We start from the raw sequence: 16,002 nt of genomic DNA on the forward strand, positions 1-16,002 counted from the left end.
ACAGAGGGGCGTTCAAAAATAGAACAAGTGCCTGCTTTTGCTGATGAATCCAAAAAAACAATGCAGCCATTATCTGCCAAACACTCCGACAGAGAACCGGGATCGTGTCAAGATCTGCCGATGACTTCATGGAGCCGTGAATGGCTGGGTGCTTCAGATGCTCTGTGGAGCTGTTTATGTTGGCGGTAATGACGGCTGATGAATGTTTTGATTCAATTTTCAACTTGCTTGAATCCCAGCTGTCAACGGTAATCTCTGCCATCAGAGGTTATTCATTTGTGCAGGTATCTGCTTCCACTCCAGCTGTCTTTCAAAGGGAACATTCAGCATGAAACCAGTGTTCTGAAATGGAGTTTTACAATTTGGAAAATAAATCACACTTCTAAAGATGTTTTTCTGTGTTATAGGAGTCTCACAAAACACAGAACCAAAGCACTTTTCTTTTCCTTTTTATCTGTCAAGACTGATTTATCTTGGCTGATTCAATTGCAAAAAATGTTTTAAGAGTGTCTTCTGGACTCCGTTTTTTAAGTTAAAGGCGTGTCACTTCTTCTCTGAGAGGCTTAAAAAGTCTTCGACTAAATAATATCTTGGAATTGAGATGATTTTTAAACCCTTTGATGAAATCCAGAAACAAAATTGTGTAATAATGTCATTTTAAATGATATATTGATGGTATCAGTTGTGTTTGGTAATTAGGAAAGTTTTCGCTCTAAACAATGTTAGTTTAGGAAGCAAAACTATTGGCGTAAGTGTTCAGGACAAAAGCACCTTTTTTACTTGCTGTTTCGAACTTGATCCACACATTTTTAACGAGGTGTAAATGTTTTATAAAGATTTCATAATCAACACATGTTTTCAATACAGCGAATCTGGATTTACAATTGTAACAATAGATGAGTCGTTCTCACCATAACATTTAAAAAAAATGGCAAAACTTTTGCCGCCAAAATTGTAGATTTCATGGAAGCTGCCGTTTTGAGCCAGCGAGCAGGAAAAGTCCTTCTACTGCCCCTAGTGGAATGATATCCAACTACAGGGCAGAAAACATGGACCAAGTTGTACAATGAGTTTTCAAGAAAATTGTTAATCATGCTAATGAGATACCCTGCGACAGACTGGCAACCTGTCCAGGGCTTCCCCTGCCTTCGCCCACAAGTGGCCGGGATAGGCTCCAGCAGCCCCGTGACCCTGAAAGGGACTAAACGGTAGAAGATGAATGAAGGCTATTGAGATAGGGGTCTCATAAATGTATCAGGCCCCCACCTTGAATGTTTGATTTACATACTTACCAGAGCTGCTTTCAGTGGAACGGGTTTGGACTTTGAACAAGCTTAGTCCTGATTGGTGACAGTAGCGGCCCTAGAACCATTGATACAGACCGACTCGGACCAATCACTGTCCACTGGCTCCAAATAGCGGGCCCCTTTTCCCGAAAAGTGGTGACTTAATTGGCTTCATTTGGATAGAGATGGAGGTAAGGCATTTTCTGTAGGTGACGCCACACCCCACTGTGTCCATCATACAGTCGAGGCTTCCGACTCTGATGTTTGTCCTGTTGCTGCACGAGAGGCCACAACATTGCCCTCCATCTATCTTGATCTGGATTTTTTCTTTAATTTTTTATGTTATTAGATTTTGTATTTTAAATCAGCAAGCCTAGCAGACAGATTTCTGTAACATTTCCATTGTTTATTGTATGGTAAATAATTCATTATAATTATAATTTTAAAAAAATAGGTACACAAACATATTATAATATTTATTTTAACTTCGGGACTACTGTTATGTTATTTATTTTATGAACAGAACATTTTCAAACATAAATGTTATGTGACAAAACCGTATGTTTGTTCCGCGTTTTAAAACTGTTCGCTGAAGCTTGCCGTAGATAGATGTAAACAGGAAGTGACGCAACATATGCTGTAACTGCTAACGCGTTTGTCTTTTTATGATGTTGTTTTGTAAATTTGACATATTTAGAGAAGACCAGCACTGTTTCTGTACGACTTTTGAAGCGCTAAACATGCGCAGCAGATAGTTAGCAGTTATTTTTGGAGTCATGGCCGCTAAAAGAGAGAAAAGCTTTCAGTTCGTGGTGATTGGAGGCGGCATCGCCGGCGTGACATGCGTGGAGGAGGTAAATGTGTCTCTGGTGGACGTGGACTGACGATAAACCATCAGTTGTAACCATGTAAGCCTCTTAACCCAAATGATTCGTGGTCTCCGACAGCTTTTCACGCAGGTTCCGTCCGCAGACGTGGCTCTGGTCACAGCAGGTCCCCACATAAAAGCCGTGACGAACTTTAGACAGGTGAGAATGAGACGGTTGCTGCTTCCTGCTCTCAGCACGTCTCTGGTTTGAACTGCGTCTTTTATTTCCCGCGTGTTTTGGATCCTTAAAGGTGTCAAGAACCGTGGAGGAGTTTGATGTGGAGGAGCGACCGTCCCGCGTGCTGCAGGAGAAGTTCCCCGCCCTCACCGTCATCCATTCAGCCGTTAAGGCCCTTCACGCGCGGGACCACGTAAGAAGCTGCGTGTGCGCGTGCGTGTGTATAAGGTTATTGGTGGATTTATATGTTGAGATAAATTTTCTGAAGAATCGTCTTCTGAGCCCTACTGCCACCTTGTGGACAAAAGATGAACTGGTTTTTATAGAAATGCTGTTGTTTTTGTCAACTTTATTGACAAATGTTGCACACACAGAGTGACAGACAATACATGCCTCTCTATACCTGCTGCAAATTCTTTTGCACAAGTCAACAGATTATTAAACTCACCAGAAAGTTGAAAGACTAACAAAGTAACATTACTACAAATGTCATATGTTTGAACAGCTTTTCTGGAGTTCAAAGTTGTTCTGTGTGTTTTAGTCTGTTGAAACTGAAGACGGTGGAGTGTTTGGTTATGAGAAGCTGTGCATCTGCAGTGGAGGAAGACCAAAGCTTCTGATCCAGGACAACCCGTATGTGGTGGGAATACGGGACACAGACAGTGCCCAGGTACGACTCCTACAAATATTTTTATGTCCTGCTCAGGTTCCTATTAAAACCACTAAGTTAGACTGATGACATGGTTTCACATTCAAATACATCCATAAAAGTAAACAATTTGTGATATATATATATATAAAAAAACGCCCCTCTCTCCCTTCTGTGGGTGGTTTCTCCTCCAAGCTGGGGTCCTCTACCAGAGGCCTGGGAGCTTGAGGGTCCTGCAGTATCTTAGCTGTTCCTGTTCTTTTCTGGACTGAGAGGTCTGAGGTCTTTCCAGGTATCTGTTGTAGCCACTCCTCCAGCTTGGGGGTTACTGCCCCCAGTGCTCCAATTACCACAGGTACCACTGTCACCTTCACTTTCCAGGCTTTCTCCAGTTCTTCTCTGAGTCCCTGGTATTTCTCCAGTTTCTCATGTTCCTTCTTCCTGATGTTCCCATCGCTTGGCACTGCCACATCCACCACAACGGCTTTCCTCTGTTCTTTATCCACCACTACAATGTCTGGTTGGTTCTCCATTACCATCCTATCAGTCTGGATCTGGAAGTCCCACAGGATCTTTGCCCTCTCATTCTCTACCACCTTCGGAGGTGTTTCCCATTTTGACCTTGGGGTTTCCAGTTCATATTCTGCACTCATGTTCCTGTATATTATTCCAGCCACTTGATTGTGGCGTTCCATGGATGTTTTCCCTGTCAGCATCTTACATCCTGCAGTTATGTGCTGGATTGTTTCAGACGCCTCTTTGCACAGCCTACACCTTGGGTCTTGTCTGGTGTGGTAGATCTACACTGTGGGTCTTGTCTGGTGTGGTAGATCTACACCTTGGGTCTTGTCTGGTGTGGTAGATCTACACGTTGGGTCTTGTCTGGTGTGGTAGATCTACACCTTGGGTCTTGTCTGGTGTGGTAGATCTACACTGTGGGTCTTGTCTGGTGTGGAAGATCTACACTGTGGGTCTTGGTTGGTGTGGTAGATCTAAACCTTGGGTTTTGTCTGGTGTGGTAGATCTACACCTTGGGTCTTGTCTGGTGTGGTAGATCTACACCTTGGGTCTTGTCTGGTGTGGTAGATCTACACCTTGGGTCTTGTCTGGTGTGGTAGATCTACACCGTGGGTCTTGTCTGGTGTGGTAGATCTACACCTTGGGTCTTGTCTGGTGTGGTAGATCTACACTGTGGGTCTTGTCTGGTGTGGTAGATCTACACTGTGGGTCTTGGTTGGTGTGGTAGATCTAAACCTTGGGTTTTGTCTGGTGTGGTAGATCTACACCTTGGGTCTTGTCTGGTGTGGTAGATCTAAACCTTGGGTTTTGTCTGGTGTGGTAGATCTACACCTTGGGTCTTGTCTGGTGTGGTAGATCTACACCTTGGGTCTTGTCTGGTGTGGTAGATCTACACCTTGGGTCTTGTCTGGTGTGGTAGATCTACACCGTGGGTCTTGTCTGGTGTGGTAGATCTACACCTTGGGTCTTGTCTGGTGTGGTAGATCTACACCTTGGGTCTTGTCTGGTGTGGTAGATCTAAACCTTGGGTTTTGTCTGGTGTGGTAGATCTACACCTTGGGTCTTGTCTGGTGTGGTAGATCTACACCTTGGGTCTTGTCTGGTGTGGTAGATCTACACCGTGGGTCTTGTCTGGTGTGGTAGATCTGAGCCTCTATGGCTCTGGTGCTCAGGGCTTGTTCCTGAGCTGCCAGGATGAGTGCTTCAGTGCTGTCCTGTAGGCCAGCCCTCTCTAGCCATTGGTAGGACTTCTTGATATCAGCCACTTCAGTTATGGTCCGGTGGTACATCCCATGCAGGGGTTTGTCCTCCCATGAGGATCTGTCCTCCAGCACTGTATCCTCTGCTCTCCATTGTCTGAGACATTCACTGAGCACACTGTCATTTGGGGCCTTGAGCTTGATGTACTCATGGATCTTGGATGTTTCATCCTGGATAGTGGCTTCTACGCTCACTAGTCCTCGGCCTCCTTCCTTGCGGCTAGCATACAGTCTCAGGATGCTGGATTTGGGATGGAACCCTCCATGCATGGTGAGGAGCTTTCGTGTTTTAACATCCGTGGTCTGTATCTCTTCCTTTGGCCATCTTATTATTCCTGCAGAGTAACTGATAACTGGCAGTGCGTAGCTGTTTATTGCCCGGGTCTTATTTTTGCCATTGAGCTGGCTTCTCAGGACTTGCCTTACTCGTTGGAGGTATTTAGCTGTTGCAGCTTTCCTTGTTGCCTGCTCCAGGTTGCCATTTGGCTGTGGAATTCCAAGGTACTTGTAACTGTCCTCAATGTCTGCTATTGTTCCTTCTGGGAGTGAGACCCCTCCTGTGTGGACTACCTTGCCTCTCTTAGTCACCATCTGGCTGCATCTACAGCCCGAATGACATCCCAATGTCAGTACTGTAGATCCTGGTGGTGTGGATCAGGGAGTCAATGTCACGCTCGCTCTTAGCATATAGCTTGATGTCATCCATGTAGAGGAGGTGACTGATGTTGGCCCCATTTCTGAGTCGGTATCCATAGCCAGTCTTGTTGATTATTTGGCTGAGGGGGTTCAGACCTATGCAGAACAGCAGTGGGGACAGAGCATCACCTTGGTATATCCCACATTTGATGGACACTTGTACAAGTGGCTTCCCATTGGCTTCAAGGGTGGTTTTCCACAGGTTCATTGAGTTTCCTATGAAGGCTCTTAGAGTCCTGTTGATGTTGTACAGCTCCAAGCATTCAGTGATCCATGTGTGTGGCATTGAGTCATAGGCCTTCTTGTAATCAATCCAGGCTGTGCACAGGTTGGTGTGTCGTGACTTACAGTCTTGAGCGACTGTCGTTTCAACCAGGAGTTGGTGTTTGGCTCCTCTGGAGTCCCTACCAATGCCTTTCTGTGTTCCTTTCATGAAGGATTAAACGCTTTATGTTCAGACTTTCACATTCAGTGGGAAGACTCAAACTGGTTTGTTTGTGTCCAGTTGGAGTTTTAGTTCTTTCAATGTTTTTGGAGGTCGTCACCAGCTCCAGCGGTAAACACTGGCTGTTCTCTAATGCACTGTTCAATTCCCGTTCATGAACATCCTTTAATGCATTGTTGGAATTGTCTGAAGGTTTTTGTAGTTTTCTAGTCTTTCTTCTTTTGTCCAACTGTTTTGTTTTTATGGCGATCCTGATCTCTTTCTTTTAAGATAAGATATTCTTCATTGATCCCACGTTGGGGAAATTTAATTGCTACAGCAAATGAGTGCAACAAAAAAAAAGAACAACAGCAATGTGCAAAAAGAATGAAAGGGTGTTTAAAATGTGCAAAAATACAAAAGTAATAACATTTAACAAGAATAAGAATCTACACCTACATACACTATTATGATTTAACATATGTTATAGGTAATAATAAAAGAAAATAAAGTAAAAGACAACAAATTCGGATGGGCTATGGATGCAGGATAACCGTTTCTTTTACCTGCGGAACCGGAAAAGTCTGCAACTGAAGGAGCTTTATCTGTAAACCAAATAAAAGAAACATTGCTGTAAATTCAGTTCATGTGGTGAACATGCTCAGCCCTAAAATAAAATCTTTCTTTTTTATATCTTCTACCACAAGTTTGTTTGGGTTTGTTATACTTCATTTAGTCCCTTTTATCATTGCATCATAAAGAAATTGAGAAATATGATAAGAACACGGCGTAAAACAAAAATAAAGACAAATCAATGTCTAGAAAAGAAACGACAGAACAGAACCGGAGTTCTAAGTTGTCATCAGTTACAACATGAGCTGCAGTTTTATTTTTTCCACCATCTGCGGCTGTGAAACATCCATTTATGAGGGGCATTTATAGTCATTACAGCTATAAAACCAACAAACGTAGCCTTTGTGGGAAACACTGTAAAACAAGTTTTTTTTGACTAATTTTTCAAATAGAGCAAGACATCCAACATTTACAGGATAGGAAAACTGAAACAGAACTTTAAAAAGCTTTCAGAAATCACAATAATGAACTCTTTGGTTTTTTTTCCAACTTGTAGAGTTTCCTTTATGTTTGAATAAAAATTTTTTTGATAAACCCATAAGCCAAACCCATTTTTAAAGTTAACGTAATTGTTAATGTGTTTTCTTTTTTATGTCAGGAGTTTCAGAAGCGTTTATCTAAAGCCAGGAGAATTGTTGTGGTTGGAAACGGAGGCATCGCCTTGGAGCTGGTGTGAGTTCTTTGAAACCCGCATTCACCCGAAAACGTTGTTTTAATGTGGTATTTGAACGCAGCAGGTGGGAAATGTCCTCTGCAGGTATGAGGTGGAGGGCTGTGAGGTGATTTGGGCGGTGAAGGACAAAGCCGTTGGAAACACCTTCTTCGATGCAGGAGCGGCGCAGTTCCTCATCCCATCACTAGAGGCCGCCAAACCACAGGAAGCTGCTCTCTGCAAGAGGCCCCGCTACACCACAGAGGAGCCTGGGGGGGTGCAGACCTTCACAGCAGGTTTCCGTCTTTGGCCCAGGAGTTTTCCATCGTAATTCATTTAAACTGACTTACATGTGTTTAATAATAGACAGAAATTCCCACAAACATGGCGGTTGGACAAACCCCGGCAGCGCTCTGGGTCCAGACTGGCATCAAGGAATAGTTCTCCGAGGAGCAGAGCAGGTCCGTCAGTCGGACACGTCGGGTGAATGTGGCTCGTGTTACGCCCTGCACACTCACCTCCCTCTGCTCTCAGGTGACCCGCAGAGTTTCCGTGGAATACCAGTGCGAGGTGGAAAAGATCTGCACCCCCGAGGAGCTGCTCCCTTCTGCAGAGCAAACACTGAAACCGGACACTGGTGAGAACTGCCCCCGCCGCTTTTCCCTGCAGCCCTCCGTGTTCCTCAAGGTTTCCTGTGTCCTCAGTGGGATCCTGGCCAGTTTACATCCAGCTGACCAACGGAAAGGCGTTTGGCTGTGATGTCATCGTCAGCGCCATCGGCGTTGTCCCAAATACCCACCCTTTTCTACCTGGCAACTCTGTAAGAACAATTAAAACGCTTGAAACGGTTCTAAAAAACCCTTTTTAATGGTTAGGAGTCCTCACAGGTGTCTGACTCGTGGTTTCATTTTTATTTTTTAATGTCCATCAAGGGCTGTATTTACCTTAATTAATTTAAAGACTGTAATTATTTTTCCAAATCTTTAAAACCCTAAAATAAATGTCAATGTTAAAGTGGAATCTTTCAAAACGTTTTTCTTTTTTAGTGTATTTTCCGCTTTATAGAGCATTAGGCGTCTTTGGTGCACCATAAACGAATCATCTGTAACTATAGGGCGCTATAGGCTGCACGGTGGTGCAGTGGTTAGTAAGTGGTGGGGATAGGCTCCAGCAGCTGCCAGAAGACGAATGAATATAAGACGCTTTAAGTGTGAAAAAAGAGATGAGATCAGAGAAAAGCCCGTCCATCAGTTGGCTAAGGCAGTGTCTGAATCCCCGCCTTAACCCCTAACTACTATAAAACTATGTAGGGCCCTGAACTTTAAAAGCAATCCAGACTCCACGCTCACTACTTTTTTATTTTTTTAATGGCGGATATGACATAATTGATTTTACAAAGTTAAAATCTAATTAAAATGAGCATTTTGTCACGATGATTTATGATCCACTGTCTTCTGAAGATGAAAACGATGGTTTATTTCAAAAATACATTTACATACGTTTGTTTGGTAAAAATTGTTCAGACGCAATGCATTGTGGTCTATAATCACAGATCTAGTAAACATTGATGCACACTGGTTTTTCAGAGACTTCTGGGAAATTTCTAGGGTTCTGGATTTTGGAAATGTAGATTCAGAACTATAGAAAGGAGAACGCGCTAAATAGTGAAGGAATTCAGACACAACCAGTAACTCTTGTTTGCTAGCAATTCTAGCTAGTTTCTATCGCTAGCTATGTAGGAAGCGTTATCTGCGTTATGTCTGCAAAAGCTGGAACTTCCAACCTTATAACTTATAAAAACCAGACTGATAACACAATCACATGCTGTGACTACATTAACTGTCAGCCTTTTGAGGAACACGTACGAAAATGAATTCACGGCTACTAGTTAGCCTCGTTAGCGATTCACAGTAACAGCTGAGCAAACATGTTGACGGAGCGCCGTGTGTCCAAATCCCTTCAACATCAGTAAACAAATGAATTCTTATGCGAGGCGCTTTCGATGATGAGGCAAACTGTCGTTTTTTGAACAGATTTCAGGTTTGCCTTTATAATGCTGAAAATACAGTATTCAGCTTTGAAAAGCTTTTTTTTACCGAGTCTTTTCTTGTTGACGGTGTTGTTCAGTTTGCACTGGCAGAAGATGGCGGTCTGCAGGTGAACGACCACATGCTGACATCAGAGCCAGACGTTTATGCTGCAGGAGACGTGTGCACGGCATGCTGGGAAGCCAGCCCTCTGTGGCATCAGGTGAGTCACGTTGGCTTTGGTGGCGTTTTCCCTCCCGGCTTCTTGTGAGAACCGCAGCGGTCCCGTTAAAACAGCGTTTGTTGGCGTGTCTGTCTCTTAAAAACAGCATCTTAGACAGACTCCATTGTTTTGTGTCTCCATAAAAACATTGGCCGGTTTCCGCTGATTCTGGAAGTGGCAGCCCTCGTTTTCAGCCAATCATGATCAAGCAACCGTACAGAAAGTTCTTTTTAACCAATCACAATCATGCAATTATGTCCACAGTTTGTAAAGGCACTGGAGGCAGCAGGTGATTGATTTTATGACGTAAGCTAGCAGGCGGTGAAAATTTCAATACGGGCCGGGCTTTGGACATGCCTGATCCACCACCATAATTAAAGTTTTGTTTATCTTTTGGTCACTACAAAAACTCCCAAATATAGACCTTAACTACGTTGTACAAATGTAAACTGTGGATTTTGATGTCGCCTCATCATATCCTGAAAAGCTGAAAAAGATGTTGGTTTTAAGTTTGCAGATTTTCAATGGGGGAAACTTTACAGGAAACATTACAGTTCTCCTTCACTCTGTAGAACAAACAGAAACACACCCCCCCAACACACTTCTGCTGCTGTTCCTGTCACTCCCTCTTGCACTATCACTGCTCTCCCTTCCTTCTGCTAGAGCTGCCTCCTCCTTCTTAGACACGCGCGCGGTTTCAGCACACATACATCCTCAATCTACAACACAGTGTGGCGACCTGGGGGTTAGCCCCGCCTTCAGCCCCTAAGACTCATGTTCCTCACCATGACTGAGGTGGCTGTGAGCAGAAGTGACCTCCATGCTGTTTGGCTGTTTGTGATGTTCAAATAAACTGGCTACAATGCTATGAACTTCCCCCTCTCTGAGACTGTTTATAGTGTCAGTCTTTGGGGCATCATAATCGGAGACTCACTAATTGAGATGTTACAACATGTGGCTTGTAGACAGGTGTGGCTTGTACATGTACACAATGACTTAGCCCTTATAAATTAGGGGGATGCAGCTTGTACTCAGGTGTGCTCTATAGCCTGGAAAATACAGTAGTCTAATTTTAGATCATTTGTACATAAAGTGCATCAAACATTAAAGTGAATGCTGACATGGGGGGGGGGGGGGGGGGGCAGGCTCTTTTCCACATACTTAAAAAAAACAATTGTCTGCTTTCTAGAATTTTTTCTTGCTTTTTCTATTTTCACAGAATGTTTTAAGCTGGAAATTCACTAAATCACAGTCAGATTTGAGATGATTGACAGCTCATTGACCATCGTTTGAACTTCCTGTCAATGATTGGCGATAAACGGGGCAGTGACGGTTGCTTCATCAGGATTATTGCTGAGTCATTCCTACAAACCAGCAAACAAACTGACCTTTTGTTTTACAAAGCTGCTCATATTTGCTGAAACAATCGTTGTAAAAAAATGGATTTGATTTGCTGATCTTCTTGCTAAATCGTTCTTTTATATACTTTTAACTTGAACTCTTAGTCTCTGGAGTCACGGGGGAGTTTGGCCCTTTTCAGCTTTGAAACTGTTGCTTTAAAGCAAAGATAAGAGTTGTGACACATTTGTTCAAATTAATCCGTGAAATTGTTTGTATTTTAGTAAAGTTTCTCCAGTTGTTTTTAGCGACATTTTTTAGGTTTTATCATTTCTTTGTTTATGATTCACAGACTTGTATTTTGTCTCGACATGTTGGATCTTTGTTTACATCATAAAAACAATTTGATCGTCATTTTTATTGATCATTATGACAAGTTTACGAAACGATTGAGGTTTTTTTTGGCAGCTTCAGGTCCACTGTGGAATAATTGTGTAATCTGATGAAAAATATGTGTAAAAAGAAAAAAAAAAGATGGATGTGGAGCATTTCCACCCAAAACTGGTTTAAAGATGAACGAATTAAACTTTATTTCTGTAGCAGTTTGCATGATGGTGCCAAATGCTTCACAATAAGAGGAGAGAATTTTAAAATTAGGCAAATTAAGAGCAAAAATGTAAGAAAAACAATAAAACTGTCAGTAAAGTAAAAAGGAGCCGGATAAGATTTAAGTGAGTAAAGAAGATAAACTAACAGCAGGTGAAGTAGAGAAAAGCTCACAAAGGCTCTGGAGTCCTGAGGGTTCAGACTGTCTTTGATTTTTGTGTCATTGTTGAATTTCCCGTTGCGTTGATGCTGTTGTGTGCACAGATGCGTTTGTGGACGCAGGCCCGTCAGATGGGCTGCTACGCCGCTCGCTGCATGGCGGCTGGCGTCCTCTCTAAAGCCGTTGAGCTGGATTTCTGCTTCGAGCTCTTCTCGCACCAAACCAGGTTTTTCAACTACAAGGTGAGCGGCTCAAAGAAGATGGAAAAACCGTGTGTGAAGTGTAAACTCAAGCCGTTTGTCATCATTGGTGTTCGGCTCTGCTGTCGGGGCTCGTCGGCGTGCTTGATGGGCGCCGTCTGTCTCCTGTCCAGGTGGTTCTGCTGGGGAAGTTTAACGCTCAGGGGCTGGGCTCCGATCACGAGCTGCTGGTCAGATGCACCAAAGGCCGGGAGTACGTCAAGGTGACGGCAATGACGAGAGGGTTGTTTCACTAAAGATGTGTGGCTTTTAAAAGTACTAGCTTATTTATTGAATTATATTAAAATCTGCTTTCTGGAGCTTTTGCGTGTTTTATAATGTTCATTCCTTATTATAAACATGGTATTTTGATCCATTCACACATTTCTGAGAATTCCTTTGAGCCCCTCCAACCCACGAAAACAAGCGGTTTCTCACATTCATACGTATAAAAGGTGAGAACCGCCCCCTCCAAGAGGAGTCTGCACTGCAAGCTCCGCCTCCTGGCTAACACACGCCCACTTTCTCCGTGGAGCTAGCGGTAATCGGCTAAACGCTTTTCTTTTACAGTCCTGAAAAACTTCCTAAACTATGAAAACCTGTATATTTTTTCATATGTTTGGATAAAAACACATTTAATATCAATCTGAACATCACGGACTGATCCAAGTGATGCATTTTAACTCACATTTTAAGCCTGTTTAAAGCTTTCTATGAAATGTAAGTTCTGCTTATGTTCAAGTTTAGACACCGTCAGACATTCACAGGCCTGTTGATGCCAGCAGATAAACTTTACTGTTTATTTTACAGTTTCAGGAGATCCTCAGCCATAAATTCGTAAATCTGACTAAATAAAAATGAATCGATTCAAAAAAATAAAAAAGGAAAGTAAGAATTATTTTTAAAATGATTAAAAATGACTTTTTCTTTATCCAAAGAAAGAAAATTGAGGGTAAAAAAAAGTTGGTTCAGCTTCTGATCCTCAGACACCATGTAAGACAAATATGGCGATTTGATTGGTTAGAATCTGGACCAATCAGCAGCTGTTTGATGGCGGCTTTGTCGCTAAACTGAAACTTATGGCAGCAAAATCAAAGATAGGAAAAAAGCGAGATGACACACAACACATGAAACATTTGTGTTGCAAACGCAGAAATTTTCCTTGAAAGCGGAAAAAAAGGCTTTTAAAGCAAATATTTTATATTTTATTTGCAACATAAAAAGTTTTGTTTGCAACGTCTTGGCATATATATTACTTGATAGAAAATAAAAAAGATGTAAGTCACTCCTGTGTAGAAGTCACATCCTTGGTCCAAACTGTGCAAAAAACCTCGACTCATACTCCAAAAAATACAGAATGTACTTTTTTACTCAGTTCCCATAATCCTTATCAGTTCTAGTGCAGAGTATTTAACAAGTAATATAATGGAGGTGATCTTGATGCTGATAGGAGGTATTAGTTGATAAGCATAATTCCATGAATCATCCCTCATCGAGAAAGAAAAATGGATTTCTTAATGATTATCATCAGAAAACGCTTTAACCTCATGTCAGCAAACTGTAATGAGTCTGTCTCGGTGTGTAGTCGTCTGCTTGAAAATGAGGGTCTCAATTCACTTGCAAGTGAACTCTGGTGTGGGTCACCACAGTCTGAGGAAGAACCCTGAAGGTGAACTACAAAATGTTGAGGAGATTCAGTCTGTCAATCAAGAAAAAGAATTAGTCAATAGATCAACTATCAGTTATTTTTATATTGAATATAACTTTAAAGAATCATCACAATTATAAACAAACACTTTTTATTGATGTGATATGCTCAGTCCTTTAAAATGACAATAAACCTAATTTTCTTATGTGTTTTAAAAACTGTAAATATTAACTTGTGTTTTAATTGACTAAAGTGCGTAGATTTGACACTCATGACCTCGACGCTGTGATCATTTTTATTCCTTTGCGATCCTCCCAACATCTCATGCGTCCGTCGTTCTGAACAGGTTAAAAAGCATGACATTCATATTCAATCCTTCTCTTCAAGGTGGTCCTGAGTGGAGGGAGGATGGTGGGAGCAGTTCTCATCGGGGAAACAGACCTAGAAGAGACTTTTGAAAACCTGATCCTCAACCAGATGGACCTGACTCCATACGGAGAGGAGCTGCTCAACCCCAACATTGATATCGAGGATTATTTTGACTGAGCTCCGCCCAAAACCCCAGGATCCACAGGGATCACATGGTGGGTTCTGTGAGAAATAATGGATGAGAGGTTGTCCTCGTTTATATCTTTGTAAAATTCAAATTATTTTTTAGAAGGAATCATTTATAATGTGTTTCTTGAACTACTATTACCTGTTTTACATCAAAGTGGGCTAAAAACATACAGATTCCACAGCTGTACACTTCACTGCTGCTGCTTACTTATGATTGTTTTTATGCAAAGGTTTGACTCATATTATATTCAAACTTAGTAAGATAAAATCAAAACAATCCTGTGTTTCCATGCTGTGTAAATTAAAACCTCATGTAGGTGAGAAATCATCATCATCAGCATAGAGTAGGACTGAAATGTAAAAAAGTTGCTGCTAAACATGGAAACTTCTTGACTCAAACTGTTAAATTTGGTTTATGAGTTTGTTTCTAGGATGAAAGCAAAGAAAAAGAAGACAAAAGTATGTCAATACCTCCAATCTGTTTTAGATGTTAATTCATAAAGCGTTTGGAAAATAAAGCAATAAAGTGGCCATCATCTTGACTCTTCATTATAACTAGACATATTTGTGTTTATTCATGCAGTACATGAAACATGGCGCATTGAATCCATTAAATATAATCCAAAAGTTTGATTCATTGCTAAATTCACATAAACATTTTAGAGATATTCCTTAAAGACCCGCTGGACTGAAAACGGTGTTTTTAACATGTTCTTTTGTCTCATGCTTGGTGACACTTAAAGAATTAAAAACCGTGACTCTTTCTTCAAATCTGGGTGAATCAGGAGCAGACAGAAGCTCTCATTTGGGACGCCGTCACTGAAGTGGGCGGGGCAAAGTCTCCCTGCTCTGCTCCATTCTGATGCATCCACATAGAAACCAATAGATCCATGAACGTCTGGCTCTGACCGCACGGCTGCATGGCTCCAACTCCGCTAGCTTGGGGCTGTAAGCTAGCGGGAGAGAGTGTAAAGAAAGGGATGATGGGAAACAACTCCGTCGATTACTGCCGCTCTGCAGAAAGTGTTCCAGAAAAGCCACAGGGTTGTTTTTTTGGGGCTAAAAACAGCATAATTATAATTAAAAGACAACTGGGAATGATTTGTGCAGTATGTAAATGTATCTCTTGTTGTTTTTATAATATGTTTGACATGAAGTAAACTTAGACTTTAAGGTGGAAATGCTGGGATAAAATTCTGGTTTGTTGACATGATTGTGTTATGATTCAGTATTTTCCCGCCCAAACACCTGCTGTGTTGTGCCAAACACAAATTCCAGAGAGGGGGAAGTTGTTTGCTTCCGTGTGTGACGCATGTTCAGTGGAATTCTGGGAAAAGGGGTGTGGGGATTCGATTGAACAGGGCGGGGCGTATCCTATTACTTGAATCTTTCCGTTGGGTTGACAGAAACACTGGTGGGCGTGTCTGTGGTTTCAGGTGAAACTTAAGACTCGCAGCAGAAGCTTTGACCCACAGCAGACGGCGCCTCAGATGCTCCACTTTTCTGCTAAAGTTAAAGTTCATCTGTTGTTTGGGTAGAAATGGTAGAAGCAACCGGAAACAAACATGTAAGCGCTGCGCTTTACGAGCTCACATTTATGTTGGACAAAAATAAAGTCTGACGTGGTTCTTTCCCTCAAATCAATGTTCCTACATTAGATTATCATGCAGTGACGTTCGGTAAGTGTAATTGGATTAGTGTCAGTGTGTACTTTGGTTTTACATGGAGGTCCACAATCAATGGCTTCCTTCTAAATCAGCCTCCACTTGTAATTTGAGGAGCTGAAATTTTTGGAAAAGGGGCGTGTTTGTTGTTTTTCTGCGGAAAGTTCATTCTACCAGGAAACATGCATGTTCCCCACTTCACGGTAGCAGTTTGGGCTGTTCCAACACGGTGACACATCTAACGAGGTCCACAAAGAAACAGACGGCAAGGTTTGGTTTGGAAGAACTCAACCAGCCTGCACAGAGTTCTGACTTGAACCAGAGGAACAACCAGAGGATGGATGAGAACCCGGCACCAGATATGAACTCACCAAC

At 42.2% G+C, this 16,002-nt stretch overlaps 1 protein-coding gene across 2 annotated transcripts; it reads left to right on the forward strand.

Moving 5' to 3' along the window:
* Positions 1–1,884: 1,884 nt before the first annotated feature.
* Positions 1,885–14,499, forward strand: pyroxd1 (pyridine nucleotide-disulphide oxidoreductase domain 1). Of its 2 annotated transcripts, XM_004082839.4 has the most exons (13): positions 1,886–2,140; positions 2,234–2,314; positions 2,406–2,525; positions 2,874–3,002; positions 7,111–7,184; positions 7,270–7,460; positions 7,531–7,625; positions 7,699–7,801; positions 7,869–7,984; positions 9,292–9,414; positions 11,623–11,760; positions 11,892–11,981; positions 13,793–14,499. In XM_004082839.4, exons 1-13 carry the CDS (start codon positions 2,063–2,065, stop codon positions 13,949–13,951), a joined length of 1,497 nt encoding a protein of 498 aa, XP_004082887.1. In that variant the 5' UTR covers positions 1,886–2,062; the 3' UTR covers positions 13,952–14,499. The 2 variants fall into 2 exon arrangements, with proteins under 2 accessions (XP_011489143.1, XP_004082887.1); XM_011490841.3 differs by lacking the exons at positions 11,623–11,760; positions 11,892–11,981 and having other exon boundaries at positions 1,885–2,140.
* Positions 14,500–16,002: the final 1,503 nt, after the last annotated feature.

Source organism: Oryzias latipes, chromosome 23, assembly GCF_002234675.1.
Source record: "Oryzias latipes chromosome 23, ASM223467v1".
Lineage (NCBI taxonomy): Eukaryota > Metazoa > Chordata > Actinopteri > Beloniformes > Adrianichthyidae > Oryzias > Oryzias latipes.

Excerpts from the sequence above, each read along its gene's own strand:
- pyroxd1 (XM_004082839.4), top strand. The coding sequence starts at position 2,063 with ATGGCCGCTAAAAGAGAGAAAAGCTTTCAGTTCGTGGTGATTGGAGGC. Across the intron at positions 2,141-2,233 it reads GCGTGACATGCGTGGAGGAG|CTTTTCACGCAGGTTCCGTC; the intron begins GTAAATGTGTCT and ends GGTCTCCGACAG. Across the intron at positions 2,315-2,405 it reads CCGTGACGAACTTTAGACAG|GTGTCAAGAACCGTGGAGGA; the intron begins GTGAGAATGAGA and ends GGATCCTTAAAG.